Source organism: Cicer arietinum, chromosome 3 (genome assembly GCF_000331145.2).
Source record: "Cicer arietinum cultivar CDC Frontier isolate Library 1 chromosome 3, Cicar.CDCFrontier_v2.0, whole genome shotgun sequence".
Taxonomy (NCBI): domain Eukaryota; kingdom Viridiplantae; phylum Streptophyta; class Magnoliopsida; order Fabales; family Fabaceae; genus Cicer; species Cicer arietinum.
Genome location: NC_021162.2, coordinates 74,022,338 through 74,041,130, shown reverse-complemented (window position 1 = coordinate 74,041,130; position 18,793 = coordinate 74,022,338). Strand labels below are relative to the sequence as shown.

The 18,793-nt window shown below is 33.0% G+C and overlaps 3 protein-coding genes across 3 annotated transcripts in view; 2 read left to right on the top strand and 1 right to left on the bottom strand.

Moving 5' to 3' along the window:
• The window catches only part of LOC101494449 (uncharacterized), a 17,011-nt gene extending 9,875 nt beyond the window's left edge, over positions 1–7,136 (bottom strand). Inside the window, exons 1-11 of the mRNA XM_004494436.4 lie at positions 6,546–7,136; positions 6,384–6,468; positions 5,476–5,515; positions 5,141–5,383; positions 3,436–3,535; positions 3,295–3,369; positions 2,879–2,977; positions 2,548–2,664; positions 2,341–2,456; positions 1,166–1,265; positions 417–775 (exon numbers count right to left, since the gene is read on the bottom strand). Of these exons, the coding sequence (XP_004494493.1) occupies positions 417–775; positions 1,166–1,265; positions 2,341–2,456; positions 2,548–2,664; positions 2,879–2,977; positions 3,295–3,369; positions 3,436–3,535; positions 5,141–5,383; positions 5,476–5,515; positions 6,384–6,468; positions 6,546–6,677 (1,466 nt within the window). The 5' untranslated portion in view covers positions 6,678–7,136. The remainder of the gene's footprint in view (positions 1–416; positions 776–1,165; positions 1,266–2,340; positions 2,457–2,547; positions 2,665–2,878; positions 2,978–3,294; positions 3,370–3,435; positions 3,536–5,140; positions 5,384–5,475; positions 5,516–6,383; positions 6,469–6,545) is intronic.
• Positions 7,137–8,552: 1,416 nt separating this feature from the next.
• Positions 8,553–12,416, top strand: LOC101495766 (cathepsin B-like protease 2). The gene is made up of 11 exons (XM_012714133.3): positions 8,553–8,791; positions 8,922–8,981; positions 9,072–9,152; positions 9,804–9,960; positions 10,082–10,086; positions 10,197–10,271; positions 10,907–11,032; positions 11,133–11,351; positions 11,817–11,930; positions 12,043–12,078; positions 12,168–12,416. The coding sequence occupies exons 1-11, from the start codon at positions 8,714–8,716 to the stop codon at positions 12,297–12,299; spliced, it is 1,083 nt and encodes a 360-aa protein (XP_012569587.1). The 5' UTR covers positions 8,553–8,713; the 3' UTR covers positions 12,300–12,416.
• Positions 12,417–14,021: 1,605 nt separating this feature from the next.
• LOC101494142 (cathepsin B-like protease 2) lies at positions 14,022–18,718 on the top strand. The gene is made up of 11 exons (XM_004494435.4): positions 14,022–14,233; positions 14,357–14,416; positions 14,530–14,610; positions 15,657–15,813; positions 15,935–15,939; positions 16,047–16,121; positions 16,543–16,668; positions 16,756–16,998; positions 18,146–18,259; positions 18,368–18,403; positions 18,492–18,718. The coding sequence occupies exons 1-11, from the start codon at positions 14,171–14,173 to the stop codon at positions 18,624–18,626; spliced, it is 1,095 nt and encodes a 364-aa protein (XP_004494492.1). The 5' UTR covers positions 14,022–14,170; the 3' UTR covers positions 18,627–18,718.
• The last annotated feature ends 75 nt before the right edge of the window (positions 18,719–18,793 follow it).

Below are 18,793 nucleotides of genomic sequence, written 5' to 3'. Positions count from 1 at the left end.
AAAAAAAAAAAATAATAATAATAATAATAATAATAATAATAATAATAATAATAATAATAATAAATTGCCCCTTTTAACAAGTCTCTTTCCAAATTACTAGATGCATTAATTATTTCTTTACAAAAACCCCTAATTACTTAAAAACTGAGACAAACACAAACTAAGTGGAAAAATATGAGTGCCAATAATTGAAGGGAGATTTTGAAAAATTGATACACATTTTTAACAAGTTTAATGTTAATAACTAATAACTCGATCAACAAATTTTCTTAATTCTTATGAATTGATCAAAAGGTGCTTATATTTAGGGATGGAAGTAGTATTAAGAAATTAAAAAAATAAAATAGGTTGTAGTTACATATATGCTTTATGGGGAAACATCAGTAGAATTATAGCAAAACTCAGAGGCAACTTACTTTCCTGAACTGCTCACAGAAAGAACAGAGTATGAATCATGAGGAACAGGTGTACTAATGTGCTTCTTCCCCTGCTTGACAGGTAATGGTTCAAAAGAATATCCCGTAGGTCTTCCGGTTTCTAACAAGGAGCTGTTATTTCCAAGGGATGGATTTACAGAGTTGTTTAATTGAAAATTTAATAGCTTTAGCTCCCTTTCAATTACAAATACAGCAGAATGCTCTCTACTATCTGGTGGGGTAAGTAGGGGAGCAACAGGTGGTAGAGATCTAGCATCAAACTCGCAGATAACAACACCAATATTGGTTCCAATAGCAACAAGGTGTGGCTGCAATGTATGTGCAACCATACAATACACCTGCACCAAGAATCAGTGGCAAAAATAAGTTTGGTCAAATCCCTTACCAGGTAGAGTCAACGAAAAAAATGTATATTTGGCAGGGAGTAATACAAACTTGAAGTCCAGTTTCTTTTCTATTAAAGAGGATTTATTACCCTGGGGCATGATAATCATATTCTGCTAAGTACACAAACTTATGAAAGGATTGAAATAAAGTTTTCCATAGATTTTGGCACACTCAATCTTGATCTTATCCTAGCCTCGGGTCATCCACAAAGTGTTTAGAAGTTTCAAATTATATTCATATGATTATTTTATGTTGGATAGCTTTGACAAGAAGTTATACAGGGAACAATACATTCTAAACAAAGTCAAAATTAACAAGATGGTAACTAGTTAACCACATACCCTCAGTTTCTTATTAGGGGCAAGAGCATGTGGAGGAATAACTGTGGTCAATTCGCACAATGGCCTAGTGAGAGCAGAATATGTGGGATGCTCGATTGCCCTAACAAAATTTCAAACAAAAAAGTCAAATGTATAATGGATATAGTGCATCATCACACAATCAAGTAAAAAAATTATCAAACTAAGGTTTTGTTTGGTAAAAATAAACTATAAGCTAGTTGATAGCTGAAAATCTAGCTAATAGCTGAAAAGCTAACCGATAGTTGATAGCTTATAGCTGAAAAGCTAGTTCATTGAAATTAAAGTGTTTGGTGAATTTGTAAGCATAAAATGACAAAAAAAGTTTACATATTTATTTAATTTTAAATATATTTAATTTTATTTAAATGATAACACACATCATCAACGGTTAATCTTAATTAAATTGATGACTCCAATGGTAAGTCCATTGGACCGACCAAGCAACATAAGCAATTTTTTGTCTCACAAAACTACTAATTTTCAATCACACGAGCCTAAATTCATCTTCCCTTCTGCTTCCATTTTTTTCTCCTTGAGAGCACTACTCCACGTTTTGAATTTGATTTTGTCAAAAATCATCTTTATGTGAAGTGACTTTTATCTGATGAAGTAGGAAAATCAAATCGATTGACTTGTCGGAAAAAATACCATTTGTAAATTCCTAAGCTCTTAAATAAATGCAAAGGATGTGCACTACCGTATGTCTTATACATCAAATGAAATGGTGTAATATATGGTTGTGAATGGTACACAGAGATGCTGAATTAGGAATGAGGAGCGCACATGAGTAGTATTTATTTAATCACAAAGATAAAAAAAATATCCATAAGTGACAAATACCACAAAGCTACAATGGCAAGGTTTTGGAAAACAACCGACGGAGATGAGGCAGTGTATGAACGTGTGCAGTTTTGCATTGAGTTAGTGGACAGTTATTTCATTTTACAAAAGAGTACAAAAGAAATAAAATTAAAATAATAAGGTTAAAAATGAGAGAGTATGTAAAAAGCTATAAGCTAATGAAAAAAACTTGTTTACCAAACACATCTAATTTGATCAAACAAACTTATAAGTTAGTCCAATAAGCTATAAGCTAGCTTATTGGCATTACCAAACAGAGCGTAAGTCACCACAGAAGAAAGAAAACTGCATACCATACGTGAGAATCTTTTACACAGGTTAGAATATCAAGGTTTGGAGCTCGAGGGTGGCACCAAGAAGCCACACTGTGGCAAGCCAATTTTGGAACTGGTTTTATACGCCTCAGCTCCTGAGAATTAAAAGCATGAAAACGCTGAGTCTTTCTAGTCATGAGGGGAATTTTCACAGTTAAAATAAAGGTGCTAGCACCAATGCCATACCTTAAAGGAGACTGTGTCCCATATTGCTAATGTCTTATCTGCACCAATTGTAATTAGTTGAGGAGCACCTCCCATCACTCTAGAGAGCTCAACTGCCACAACCCCACCATCATGCGCCTAGATGCATCATGTGGTTACATAAACCAAGAATAATAGGGTAGAAAAATGAGGAACGAAAAGAAACAGAGAGGAAATAACAACTGAAATTTAGCCACAATTAACAATGGCTTGTCCCTGTTTCATAGCCATTTCAAGTGATACATAATTTCATCTTTCACCAATTATTGAACTAGCCAACAAAGTGGAGTAAGCATAAGGACAAGAAAGGTACTTTTAAACTCAGCTTGGGTACAAGTTCACGTGAATCTTGTCCATGATCAGCACTCCAAATTATGAGCAATCCATCACTAGCACCCGAAACCAGAAGAGCCTGAAATCAAACCATAACCCACCCCAAAAAAAAAAAAACGGAATGAAATGTCACAAGAATTCAACACATAAAAGTAACATCTAGATATGATCAATTGCACAAAATCAGCACAGACATTCGTCATATTAACAAGCAATTGTAATTTCTAAATAAATAGTCTTGATGGACATAGAGCTGCCACAAAAGCATAGGTATTAAAAGTGCTAGGGTTAACATTATTATTTGTTAGTGTAGGTAAAAATATGAAGTTCCTGAAAATAATGCTAGTAATATAAAATAATGTAGCATAAATTCATCCATGAGTAATTAAGATCTACCTCGCCTGAAGCTGCCATGAAGGACCTCAAGCAAGAGATTGTTCCTTTATGACCTCCGGTGTACCTTCGTGCAAGCTGCAAGGAACAAGAGCATCATAACTTGCTAATAGTTGTAACTAGATTATTCTTTTGGTTACCAACCTTCCATGTAATCATTGAGAGAACTCTAATGACTCCATCAGATGCCCCAAAAGCCACAAGAGGACCATCACCAACGCCAGATCTATAAAGGAACTCCATGCTGCAGTAGCAGATAAAATTGGAAACTTGCAACAACTGATAACGCGTATGAAGATTGCAAAAGAAAAACAATATGCACAAAAACTATGTGTTCTTGCCAATTAATTTATGATTATAAAACTAAATTATATGGCATATGAAGCACAGAGGATCAATACTATGTGATAACCAATTTAAATCAAGATAGAGGATAAGGTAGAAATTTGGTACATTTATGTTTGGATGTTTTAAAATGAACGGAATGGAGCGGAGTGGAATGGAGTGGAGCGAAGCAGAATGGAACAAAACATTCACTCCATTGTTTGGATATTTTAGGATGGAATAAATATTTTAGAGGGGATTCCATCTCATTCCTCCCAAATTGGAGGGGAACAAAATGAGAGTAAGTGGTGGAATAGGATGGAATGCGTTCCATTGTATTCCATTCCATTCTCTTTTTTCCAGTCCAAACAATGGAACATAAACTTATTCCATTTCATTCCACTCCATTCCATCTCATACCACCAATCCAAACAATGGAACATAAACTTATTCCATTTCAATTTGTATATAAATAATCAGAATAACAGCAAAGATGATGGCAAATCAACTATTGTCAAGTAAGATGTCCATATTGAATTTGGCAATTTATCAATGCAAATGCTGAAATGCCCACCCAAGTCCCAAGCACCTTTCAATTTGTATATGCATGTCTCTAGGTTATTGCATTTGTATTTGTTCGTGAAAGAGAGATATTTGAGAGTGGGTAAGTGTTGTAACTCACAACTGGAATCTTAAACAGAGCAAATGACTAAACGCAAATAACAAGACAAGGATTTGTTAATGAGGTTCGGCAAATAGTGTTTGTGTCCTGGGAGCAACGCTGCCTCTTTGTATGATTCAGAATTGAATAAGGGTTACAACTTAGTTACATGATGTATTTATAGTGCAGATAACAACTTAACTCGCTCATCTGGCTCCCCTATGCTCTGCTCCAGTATTTGACTACTTTTCAGATAAGAGCCATACACAACATTAAGGCAACAAGCCCACACAGCAGAGGCCATTTAAGGAGGAATAAATTATAATTTATAGGTAAATTAGTTTACTGAAAAAATAACAACATTCAAATTTCAAAATGATCAAATTTCATAAATCCTACAGTATTTATCCAATGACTCCACCAGATAGCAACTACTCATATTGTTTAATTCAAAGACATATAAAGATGAAATAACTCCAGCCTCATCAATCGGGAAAATGCACATAAATATATTTTGGCCCAATTTGATATACAACATAAAAGCATTGCTGGAGTTGCTGATGTGAGAATATAGGTCACAGGTTTGACTCTTGAAATTAATCTCTTGCGCAAAGTATGACTGATTATAACAGAATCACAATGGGTCCGACCCTTTTCTGAACCTCACAGGGTGAGAGGTTTATAGCACCCTTTAAAAGCATTGCTTGAGTTGGAGAAACATCAACTTATATCAACAGCTTCACAGTCATAATAGAAAGTAGAAAAAGGATGACCTCCATAGGAATTAACACAACAAAAATACTAGCAGCCATTGGATGGTTAACATAGTGTAGCAATTTTAACAATAGTATAATAAAAACTTACCAGTGAAGGGACTTGTTATCAAGCTCTTGTTTTGGTACATCACGGCCACGCATTGTCACCAAATCCAAAAATATAGCTTTGTTTAAACAGCATATGACAAGAAAATGCCTCCCTTTTGTTGACGGGGCAGGAGAACTAAAAGCTGAAGTATGGACAGCTGTTGGAGCCTCCGCCGCTGCAGAGCGATTATGCCAAAGTTGCCAAAACCGTACATCATCATCATAAAAATTCACCTGCTTAACACTTTAAGGCAAGTAAAGAGACATGATAAGCAAACGAAATCATGAAAGACAAGAAAAGGATATAATAAATAACACAAAGCAAGGATATGTTACCTTCCTCCACGAATGGCTTCTGTAGGTTTTCCTTTGGACTCTACCAAACAAAAAAAATATAGTTATGAACCTCTGATACTAGAACATCACAGAAACGTTAAAAGGCCGCAAAACATGCTTAAGAAACTGATTTTTTTTATGCATAAAACATAACTCATTTGTTACAATTTACTAGAACCTAATAATGTCATGCATCACCAAACATGATCAATAGTTATATTACAACATTGATACATGGACACCCCTAATTCCCCAACACACATTCAACACCTCATTTTCTCTCTATCTCTCTCTTCTCATCATATCACCAACATATCCTATCTATCATATCACTCTCTCTATTTCTTTCTCTCTCAATGTGTCATTTGAGTGCATGGGTGTCCACATAATATTTTTCATTATATTATACCCAAAGATTATAAATTATCATAGTATTCAGGCTTACAAGGCAAATAAACCTGATTGAGGTTTATCACTGGCAGCAATTAAACAATTTGAAAACCATGGATAGCTAGTCAATTCCTCAAAATAACAGCGACTAATTACAATTTCTATAAGAAAGCCAAAAATTAACAAATTCATGTTGAGGAATGATACAAAAAAACCAGTAGAATAGTAATGTTCACGAAAAACCAGATTTATGTTTACAAACCTATGAAGCACATATACCGACACTGGACACAAGACTGGCACTAACACATTGTCCCTGGTAATAATTTGAGCAAATGAATTAATTAAATGTAATCAATGTGTCATTGTCAAACATCTATACACACCTTCGATAAGAAGGGTCAGTGGTTACAAACTCATCCAATATAAGCAAATGCACCTGGTCTATAACATTTATGAGTGCTACTTTTAAATTCACAGTTACAGATTTTGAAAAAGTTACTCAATTAGAGTTAAACCTGTTTCTCCCTCAGCCAGTTTCTCCAATTTTGCCCCAACCAAACGTCGCTCATCGACTCCACCAGCTTTCAACTCGTAAATCACCTGAAGAACGTTTTTCAATCAAAAGACAACAATGAAAAAGGGGGAAAACGAAACTGAAAATGAAGAAGCAACTTCACCTGACGGTGTTCCCAGTTCCAAACAGAAACTCGATCTGAATCGTCGGCAGTTACCATCCATGGATGCGTCGGATGTAATTGGATCTTAACGATTTTATCGGTAGAAGGACGAAACGCTTTCAAACGCAGCATCTCCTTCTATTTTCGTAGCTACGGTGAAGAAAATTGCTTCCAGAAATTGTCGAGATCGGAATCACTTTTCAGATTATGTTCAAATCTGGCGAATTTTTTTAACTCCGTTTAGATTTGAGAAATGCGCGTTCATGGAACGCACGTTAACGGCAGGGAGTTATAAATTTCTTCACTAGTTAATAACCATGCTGCTTAGTCCTTTTCGTTTTCAATGTATCTTGTTTTCGGAATAACCAAACAGAAATGAAGAAAAAATCTTCTAAGGTTTTTCTTTGTGGCGACTGAGCAGTTAGCTAGCTTTGGAGGCTTGTGAATTGTCGTTTGAACAATTGCGTTTGATTTAGAAGCAAAACGGTGATCCCAGGAAGCAAATCTATGCTGTGGTGCCTACTCTGGAAGGCTTCGAACTTTTCCACGTTTTTATTTTTTATTTTTTTCCCCTTCACTTTCTTCCTGTTTTCTTACATTTTCTTCTCAGTTGTTTTCTAGTTACTCTCTCCATCTCAGTATCACTTTTGGCCATTTTACCGGATTATTATTTTTTAATCATTATTATATTTTTCTTTATTATAAATATAAAATAGAATTAACATTATAAAAATAGTATAATAATAATTGAAGTTATGTTGAAAATTAAACGTAAAGATAATATATTTTTTGTTAAAATAGTATTTATTATAAAATAGAGATAGTATTTTTATGGTAGTTGTTGTTTTCCGGTTATTAAGATCCTATTTCATTTTTCATTAAGATCTTATTTCATTTCTCACTTAAAAGATGATTTTCAAAATTTCATACATATATATTAGTCATTTCTTTACAAAAATATCTCTATTAATTTAGAATATAAAGATAAAGATGTAAAAGTAAGACACTTAAATTTAGACAAAATTACATTGTTTTTATTTATTTTATTTAGTTATAACTTTTTAAATAGTTATCTTTTTTTCTTTCAAATTAATTCTTTATATTTTAAAATGTGCATAAGTTAATATTTTTAGGATTAACTGCAGTGTTGATCTTTCTATTTTTATTTTTATCAATTCACTAAATCGGTTCATTTATTTTAAAAGTCGGTAATTTTAATCCATCTTAAAATTTTAAATTAAAAAACAACGATTTGATATAATTTAAATAATGTGAGATATAATTCTATAATGTAAAACAATCTATAAGTATTAATTATTCATATGTTATTTATTAAATTATAAATACAAAAAAAAATTAAAATTAAAAGTGAAATTTTTACGGTATTTTATGGACGTTAAGTATTTTTATTATATAACATTTTATTTAAAACACGTCAAGTCGTCATTTTTTAATTAAAAAGTAAAAAATTAAATAAATAACTAAAATTATTAATTTTTAAAATAGAAATATTAATTTTATGAATTAGTACAAATAGAAAATTAAAACTACAATCAAATTTATTTTTTATTAAAAATATTGAAGTGACATACTACATCGTTATTTTTTAAATTTACCATCAATTTTAATCTTTTTAAAAAAATTAATAGACTCATAATAATCGTCATCATCTTTACATTACTAAAAAAACAAAAAATATCAATTATAAAATAAACTTAATATTAACAAAAATCAAAACTCAAATATTTCTATGTTTAATGCTTAGAGGACTTCAAATATTTGATTAACCGTACGAGATCAAGGGTGACAATTACTACAGCCATCAACAACGAACATTCACTACCGTTTGTGAGTCGAATTTGATAGGTTATTGTTCAATTCATCCTACCGTCGGGTTGTTTATTATTCCAATTTTTTTTTTATCGTATCTTAATTTTCGATAGTATAAAATAAATAAAAATATACTTTTGAATCTTAGTTTAGATAGTAAATTTGGGAAGGAGGAGTGATCAAACATGGAATTTATGTGTACTGCACACCCACCCAAGTTGCTTATGCCAAGATAATTAGTCCATGATCCCAGTAAAAAAGAAGATAATTACTCTATCTTATGATAAGTGAAAATTAATCAATGTATAAATATAAGCTCCCACACTAAGATTCCTTTAATGCTATATACAAAAATGACTCCAACAATTCAGCCCCTGGCAACCTTATTATTAGCTTTATCCGCTTCTTTTATTTGGGTATCTTTTTCTTCTTCACTTCCATTTATACTCGTGATTTGGTTGATGATGTTCCGTTATTTCTTTTTGTTTTCCGCTTGCTAATTTGAACTCTTCTGTTTGAAATTACAACGCTGTTGACTTTTAACAGATCGTTGACGCGGAAACAGATCAGCTTACTGAACTAAAGCTTAATTCTCATATCCTTCAGGTGATGATGAATGTCTGAATAATATACGGTTGATTTCATGCTGCCATGTATATGGTCGATGCATCTTTTAACGTTATTATCATCACGCAGGAGTCTATTGCTAAACAAATTAACCAAAATTCAGGGGCAGGATGGAAAGCTGCTATTAATCCTCGTTTCTCCAATTTTACGGTTACAATTCAACTTCCCCAACATACCATCTTCATTTCTATGAATTTTTAGTTATATTTTTTTTATAAAACTGCTAGATTATAGCATATAAACTCATATGATCAAAATAGGCTTAATAACTAATTAATCCCGCAAAGCTTAGTGTTTGCGTTTATTTAAGTGGCACTTTATAACATATCATATTTTTCTTCATTATCTTAATTGATTTTTTTAAATATTATTTAAAAATATATGTTTTTATTAGTTCAACAGCTAATTTTACAAGCACTTCAAATTCAATCAACCGAATTATATCTCTTATAAGCCGATCATTGACTATAAGTTAACTTATCTGCATCCACTAATTTTTACCAAATAGACCCTAGTTTCATTACTTTCTCTTTCCTTTTGGTTTATCTAAAACATGGAAAAATTTGTTTCTAATGCTTATTGTCTTGGTTTTAATCCACCTGTAATTTGTTTATATTTCTCCTCTCATGTGAGAGTTTTCCGCGAGGGAGTGCGGTGGAAATCTTTACTATTCAATCTTGTCTCAAAATTTATATTTAAGTCTTTATTAATTACCCTTTGAAGTGCATTTCACTTGCACATAGTTATTAGTTGCATGATATGTATGTTTTGAGTATGACAGGCAGTGTGTTTGATGAACAGGTTGGACAATTCATGCGCCTTCTTGGAGTCAAACAAACACCTGGGAATGAACTGATAAGTATACCTGTTGTAACTCATTCAAAATCATTAAAATTGCCAAAGAATTTTGATGCAAGGACAGCTTGGTCGCAGTGTAGCACTATTGGAAGAATTCTTGGTCATCACCTACTTTCTCCTTCTCCTTATTTTTTTGTTTTTGAATACATTTTGCAATAGGTGCTGACTCTTTTTCATTATTGACAATAACATGGGCTGCTGAACCTATTTTCTCACTAAAGATCAGGTAGTTATCTTATTTCCTCATTTTAGCTACTTTTCTTATGTTCAGGATTCACTGTGGTTCTTTGACAATGAAGTTCTTATCATCTGATCCTTGTTCTGATGATGATTCAGGGTCACTGTGGGTCTTGTTGGGCATTTGGTGCCGTTGAATCATTATCAGATCGTTTTTGTATTCATTTAGACGTGGTAAAGTAAACTTCTTATTGAAGCAATTAAGAAATGTTTTCTTACTTATTGTGTGTAATTTTGAATATTAACCATAAGTTTCTAAACATCTATATCTCCAATGCACCCACCTACCAGAAAGAGGAACTAACATCCTATACATTCAATTGCAGAATGTTTCCCTCTCTGTTAATGACATGGTTGCCTGCTGTGGCTTACTTTGTGGGGCTGGCTGTGGTGGGGGGGAACTCTTTGCTGCATGGCTATACTTGACTCACCATGGTGTTGTCACTGAAGAGATTTCCTCACTAAAGATCAGGTAATTCTCTTATTTCCTCATTTTAGCTACTTTTCTTATGTTCAGGATTCACTGTGGTTCTTTGACAATGAAGTTCTTATCATCTGATCCTTGTTCTGATGATGATTCAGGGTCACTGTGGGTCTTGTTGGGCATTTGGTGCCGTTGAATCATTATCAGATCGTTTTTGTATTCATTTAGACGTGGTAAAGTAAACTTCTTATTGAAGCAATTAAGAAATGTTTTCTTACTTATTGTGTGTAATTTTGAATATTAACCATAAGTTTCTAAACATCTATATCTCCAATGCACCCACCTACCAGAAAGAGGAACTAACATCCTATACATTCAATTGCAGAATGTTTCCCTCTCTGTTAATGACATGGTTGCCTGCTGTGGCTTACTTTGTGGGGCTGGCTGTGGTGGGGGGGAACTCTTTGCTGCATGGCTATACTTGACTCACCATGGTGTTGTCACTGAAGAAGTAACACATTCTCATCTCCTTCAGTTGTTTCTATTTCTTTTTCCTTGAAGACTTGTATTTCACACTTCCTTATGATCTATATTTTTTTTACATGTGCCAGTGTGATCCATACTTTGATGAAATTGGATGTTCCCATCCTGGTTGTGAACCAACATATCGAACTCCCAAGTGTGTTAAAAAGTGTGTAAATGAGAACCTGCTTTGGGAGGAATCAAAGCACTTCAGTGTCAAAGCATATACGCTAAACTCTGATCCGCAAGATATTATGGCAGAAGTTTATAAGAACGGGCCAGTTGAAGTTTCATTCACTGTTTATGAGGTAAAAATTAAAGCTTTTGCCCACCCTTTTGCAATTAAATTTTCTGCAGTCAAATTTTGAAGACAATGATAGTGAGTGGTTGAGATTAGATGTCATATGATCCGGCATGCTAAGGAGCGAGTGAATTAGTTAGTGTTGAAAATGAAAAGAATATTCAATTGTGAGAGGGTCTAAGCGAATAGCGAGTTTGATCATTTAAGGCTTTTCATTTTGCTTAACTATAAACCTTTTCAACATAAAGATCAATGCAGCATATGTTTGGTTTTGAGTTTGAGGCTCCAAACTTACGCCCACTACTAAATCTACCATCATTTCAGAGAAGGTACAAAATTAAGCTTCTACGTAGACGTGGAAAAGTCACTGTGATTTTAAACAAACATGGAAAACTGGACTTGTAACTAAACATATGCATACTTTTTGGCAGATTATGTTGGACTACCTTTGACTCCTTCATTCTCTTGACAGGATTTCGCTCACTACAAATCAGGAGTTTATAAACACATCACAGGTTACGAACTAGGCGGTCATGCAGTAAAACTGATTGGATGGGGAACAAGTGATGATGGGGAGGACTATTGGGTATGTTTGTTGACAATATATAAATCTGTTCCTTACTTTAGAGAACACCTGCAAATATATGTTTCTATTCAGAATTTTATGTGTGCTCATTTTGTACTTTTCACTTTTTCAGCTTCTTGCAAATCAGTGGAATAGAAATTGGGGAGATGTATGTTTCTTGAATTGTTCTTCATGTTGATTAGTTGTTACTTAAGATATGTCTTAGTTAATGAACTAATATAATCTATTAAACTGCAGGATGGTTACTTCAAAATCAAGAGAGGGACAAACGAATGTGGGATTGAAGGTCATGTTACAGCTGGTTTGCCTTCTACCAAAAATCTTGTAATAGAAGAGGTGACTGACATGGGTGCTGATTTTTCATCATGAATGTAAATATAGTATTACCTTAACAGTTAGATTTTGTGTTGGCAATATATCAATCCAAATACTGAGATGTAAATATCTTTATTTTATCAATGCACGTAACTTGGCTATTTGCGTCTATATTTGTTGTGAAAAAGAGATATTTGGGAGTGGGTAAGTGTTGTAACTCACAAATGGAATCTAATAGCAAATAAGGAGATAACGATTTGTCAATGAGGTTCATCAAATTGTGTCTATCTCTCCCAACTACCTCGTGTCCCTCTTGCTCACTCTCCCTTTTGTCCTGCTCCTCCCCCTCTTGTTCGTCTCATTTCGCTCTCTCAAAGTCAATCAACTCTCCCTCTTATCTCCCTCGCTTCTCACAACCTTAATCTCTCTCTCATCTCAATCGTCTCTTTCAGAATTGAAGCTTCTATCCTCTCATATATGCAACATAATCAGTAGGAATATGGTTTGTTTGCGGCAAAGAACTAGTTCATTCTTGGTGAGGCCACTAAGGAGAAGGTTCGTGTTTGTGGCTCACCGGCAGGTACCAAAAAAATTTAAGGAATGACAACTATTCTAAGGGACGCACAAAGAATCCTGCGCTAGAGATATTCTAAAAAATATAATCTAAAATGACGAATAAAATGTTTAGTATCATAAAAAAGATAGTGTATTGAAATCACAAATAAAGATTTGCAACTTGCAAATAGTAAGGAAACTGAAAACACAAATCACGAACGAGTGATAAAAGAAAAATATTCATTTTACAAATTAGAAGTTAACTTTTACTCCTATAAGGCAACAAATTTAAATATGTAAAAAAAATTCCAAATAGTATTGTCTGTTAGCAAAGAACCTTTTAAAAAACTCATTGGGTGGTGATGTGTGGATCGAGTAACAGGGTGCAGGCAAGCCCATAACGCGGCCACTTGATTGGAGACTAGATGCATGATATTTTCAAGGTAGAGAAAAATATCTACAGACCGATCTATTTTTGGAATTTGAACAAACGACTCTCTCTAATTTTGTTGTTGGGTGGTCTTGTCCTCTTATGATTTTATTTTTCTGTGTCAAATCAATCCCATCACTTTGGACCCAAAGCCAAACTTTTCGTCCATTATACGTATTGTTCATTGCTCAATTATCAGCCCGTCCCTTTGACAAACTAATTTACGTATTTGTCTTTTTTAAATTAAAAAAATAAAAGAAAATTATAACCGTTTGTTGTATATATGAAAATAGACACCGTATATACATTTTTCATATAATATAAAACATATTTATACATATGAGATTAAAAGACGTAATAGTTTGTTAAAGAAAACAATATAAACAAAGATGTTGGGATGTAATTGAATTTGTTTTTTAAATTGAAATATTTACTTTTTTTTTTTTACATTTGTCTACATTTAACAACACTAAGAAGCTTCCTATTTTTGTAGTTATCATTTACTAATATTTGAGTGTAAATAAGCAAACATCTAAAAAACAAACAAACATATGATATTAGTTTTACATATATTATATTCTGTTACACTCAAATTATGTGAACTTAATTTTAAATCTTTATCTTTGTTTATATTTAAATTCACGTAGATCAAGTAATTCACTTAACATATCGGGATATTATTGAAAAAATAGGAAATTAGCAAAAAAGTAAAAATATTTATTTATTTGTTTTGTTTTGATTAAATTTATTTATTATTTAGTGATTTATCGTGAATGTGCATCGCACCACCAACCCAAGTTGCGTACGCCAAGATAATTACTCCATCTTATGACCAAAAAAAAAATGATAATGAATTAATTAATGTATGTACTATAAATACAAGCTCTGATTCTTAGATTCCTTTTCATTCTTCCATCCATCCACAACTCAAACGATCAAAATGGCTCCAACAGTTCTGCCCCTGGCAACCTTATTATTAGCTTTATCCGCTTCTTATCTTTGGGTATTTTTTTCTTCTTCACTTTCATTTCTACTTACGATTTCATTGATCATGCTCCGTTCTTTTTTTCCGCTTGCTATTTTGTTTTATTCTGTTTGAAATTACAACGTTGTTGACTATTGACAGATCGTTGAGGCGGAAACGAATCAACTTACTCAACTCAAGCTTAATTCTCATATCCTTCAGGTAACGATCAATGTTTGAATTTGAATATATATGGTTGAATTCGTGGTGCCATGTATATATTTGATTGATGAATAAATCTTTTTAACGTTATTATTTTTATTATTATCACGCAGGAGTCTATTGCTAAACAGATTAACGAAAACCCAGGGGCAGGATGGAAGGCTGCCATTAATCCTCGTTTCTCCAATTTTACGGTTACGCTTCAATTTCCCCAACATATTATTTTCATTTTTATCAATTTTTAATTTTTTTTTTTTTAGCACTTTTCTGTTTTAGTCTTAGTTTTTTTTCTCTTTCTTTTCGATTTTAGTCTTTAAAGTATAGAAATAACTTTTTTTAATTCTTATTATTTTTGTTTGTACATGTATATTCTGGTTATATCGGTTACACGGTCTATTCGTATTAAATTATTTGAGTTTATGTAATGGTATAACCACTTACATACTTTTTGAGAGAACTTATCAAAATAATTTATAAATTATTACATACTTCTTAGTTGAGGATAAAAACAGGATAAGTTATGAAAAATAACATATAAAAACAAAAACAGTTTTATTTTTATTTATCTTTTATGATAGAAATATTTTATTCATAAACACTTTTATAATAATAGAAATGCTAATAAGTGTCTTTGAGTACTTATTAAGAATCTAAATGTAAAAAAAAGAAAATCTTAAAACTTGTATAATTTATATTTTAAAATTGTAAAAAGTAATATTTTTTCTCATTGTTTTTTATTTTCTTTTTGTTGCTTAACAAGTATCATAATTCATAAGGACACTTATTAATATAACTCTTATAATAAACATTTAATTAAACTATTTGTCCAATAAGGACTCTAATCTCGATGTTAGGTAAACTATTGATTTTGGTCTTCACATACAAACTATATAAATATTAATTTTAATACAAAGAAAAAAGTTGTTATTAATAAACGGTGACACTAATAACTATTTTTACAACAACCATAAATGAGATTTGGACTTCATCCTTTGAAGTTACAAAGTTAAGTTCTAACCACTAAGCTGACACGAACAAATATAATAAGAGAGATTATAACAAAATAAAAAGTAAATTTTCTTATGTTTTTTAAGATTATAACCAAATAAAAACATTTTATATGGAGAAAATTGATATTTAAGTCTTTCTTAAATACCCTTTAAAGAGCATTTCACTTGCACATACTTAGTTGCATGAAATGTATGTTTTGAGTATGAAAGGCATTGTGTTTGATGCACAGGTTGGACAATTTAAGCGCCTTCTTGGAGTCAAACAAACGCCTAGGAACGAACTGATAAATACACCTATTGTAACTCATCCAAAATCATTCAAACTGCCAAAGGATTTTGATGCAAGGACAGCTTGGTCTCAGTGTAGCACTATTGGAAGAATTCTTGGTCATCCCCTACTTTCTCCTTCTCCTTATCTTTTTAAAAACTGCATTTTGCAATAGGTGCTGACTCTTCTTTTTCATTATTGACAATAACATGGATTGCTGAACCTATTTTCTCACTAAAGATCAGGTAGTTATCTTATTTCCTCATTTTAGCTACTTTTCTTATGTTCAGGATTCACTGTGCTTCTCTGACCATGAAGTTCTTAATTGATATTTGGGATGATTATGATTCAGGGCCATTGTGGTTCTTGTTGGGCATTTGGTGCTGTTGAATCATTATCAGATCGTTTTTGCATTCATTTTGATGTGGTAAGTAAACTTTTCACCAAAGCAATTAAGAAACTTTTTCTTATTATGTGTAGTTGTGTGCATATTCACCATAAATATGTAGACCTTATCTCTATGCACACACATACTTGAGGGACTTGACCTTTTGAAATAGGAACTAACATCATTGTTGTGGATGACTCATAGTTTAGTGTTAAGTAGGCACGTCCTTGAATAAGTGGGCAGGGTAATGTTGTAATTTGGATCATAGTATTTAAACACAAGTTGTAATTTGTAACCCTTAGCATGAATAATAGAAAGAAACTGCAACCACTCTCCAAGACGTAGGCATAATTGGTCGAACTCCGTAATCAAACCTTGTGTGCTCTTTGTTTACCATTTTCATATCTGTTTCTTTTGAACCGGAGTTGTTGATCTAATAATCCTATATGTTCAATTGCAGAATGTATCCCTCTCTGTTAATGACCTTCTTGCATGCTGCGGCTTTCTTTGTGGGTCTGGCTGTGATGGAGGGGATCCCCTTTCAGCATGGCGATACTTAGCTCAACATGGTGTTGTCACTGAAGAGGTAACAAATTTTCATTCTCTTCATTGTTTAGTAGAGACTATATAATCCTGCCTTTCTTATGGTCTGTAATTTTTTTGCATCTGCTAGTGTGATCCATACTTTGATCAAATTGGATGTTCTCATCCTGGTTGTGAGCCAGCATATAAAACTCCCAGGTGTGTTAGAAAGTGTGTAAATGGAAACCAGCTTTCGAAGAAATCAAAGCACCAGCTTTGGAAGGAGTCAAAGCACTTTAGTGTCAAAGCATATAGGGTCCACTCTGATCCTGAAGATATCATGGCAGAAGTTTATAAGAATGGGCCAGTTGAAGTTGCATTCACAGTTTATGAGGTAAAAATGAAAGCTTTTGCCCAGCCTTTTGCAATTAAATTTTGAAGATGAGTATTAGTCTTTCAAGGTTTTTCATGAAGGAGTAAGACACCTTATATGAAATACTGGTAAAAGTTGAAAAGTGATGGTTTGATAAGCTACAAGAAAAATTGAATCAATAGCAAAGTCACATCACAGCTAAATATTACAAAGTAGTGGGTTGGGAGAAAGCATTGCGTTTGGCCACCATGCTATTAAAACTGATTTATTTATTTTATTGAGGCAGAGGAAACTGATTTTAAAGCAACATTTTTTGTCACAGACTACTAAAAACTGTTTGATAATCTAGATGTTTTCAAGACGACTCAATAATCGTCGTAGACACATGCTAAGTTTCTACCGTTGTCACTTTCCCTGTTACTCCTGTTTGGGTTGGTTGGCGCACTTAACCTCAAGTCTCCCATTAACTTAATGTTGTTCCTTCCTTCTATGCCATGTTATAATATATGCCATATACCTCCTCACATATTAGATTTGTGTTATATTATATTCCTTTTCTTTTCTTTCATAACTTTATCTCTTTTTATTTTTTTCCATTTCATTTGTCAATTGTCATTTTTTGTGCTTTGAGATAGATGATACAGTTTTAAGTTAGAAACTAGTATTCTGAATCAGAACTATTGGGGACACAACATAACACTCCTACTGCAACTTTCTATACCACTTATAAGACACGAATAGATCAATATAGACTTCCTTCTCGTTTAAGCTATTAATATATCCCCTCTTTGTCAGTGACCTTTCAATTAACAAAAAAATATTTGGGACCGTTCTCCCATCCTTTTTGTTGAGTGTGACTCGTAGTATACTAATAAGTGGGCAGGTCACTCGAGCTCCCAGTAATACGGTTTAGGGAAATCTTATACACTAGTCACTCGTAGTATACTAATAAGTATTTAAACACAAGTTGTAATTTTTAACCTAAAGTTTGAATCATAATTGAAAAATACTACAATCGCTCTGCTGTCAAAGACGTAGACACTATTGCTCGAAGTCTGTGACCAAATCTCGTATGCTCTTTGTTTGCATTTTTCATATCTATTTTCTTTTGAACCGGGATAGTTTCCATCACTTTTGCATACCTTTGACTCGTTTGATCTATTGACAGGATTTTGCTCACTACAAATCAGGAGTTTACAAACACATCACAGGTTATCCACTAGGCGGTCATGCAGTAAAGCTGATTGGATGGGGAACAAGTGAGGATGGAGATGACTATTGGGTGTGTGGACAATAACTTGTTCATGATTTTAAACCACGACACTTGCAAATAAATGCTTCTATTGAGAATTATATACATACGCTGATTGTGTACTTTTCACTGTTTCAGCTTCTTGCAAATCAGTGGAATAGAGAGTGGGGAGATGTATGTTTCTTTATTATTCTTCAGCTTGAATATTTGTTACTTAAGATATATCTTAGCTAATGAACTAATTTAACCTACTAAACCGCAGGATGGTTACTTCAAGATCAAAAGAGGGACAAACGAATGTGGGATTGAAGGAGAAGTTACTGCTGGTTTGCCTTCTACCAAAAATCTTGTTAGAGAGGTGACTGACATGGATGCTGATGCTGATGTTTCATTCTGAATGTAAATATTGTATTACCTTAACAGTTAGATTCGGTGTTGGTATTCTGCAACAAATGTTGTCTGTTATATGTATGTCGGTTTTAAGGGGAATGATCTAAACTATGACTATGATGATGTTTGGAAGACGGTATGCTTATGTGGTTTATGCATGAGCTACAAGAAAAT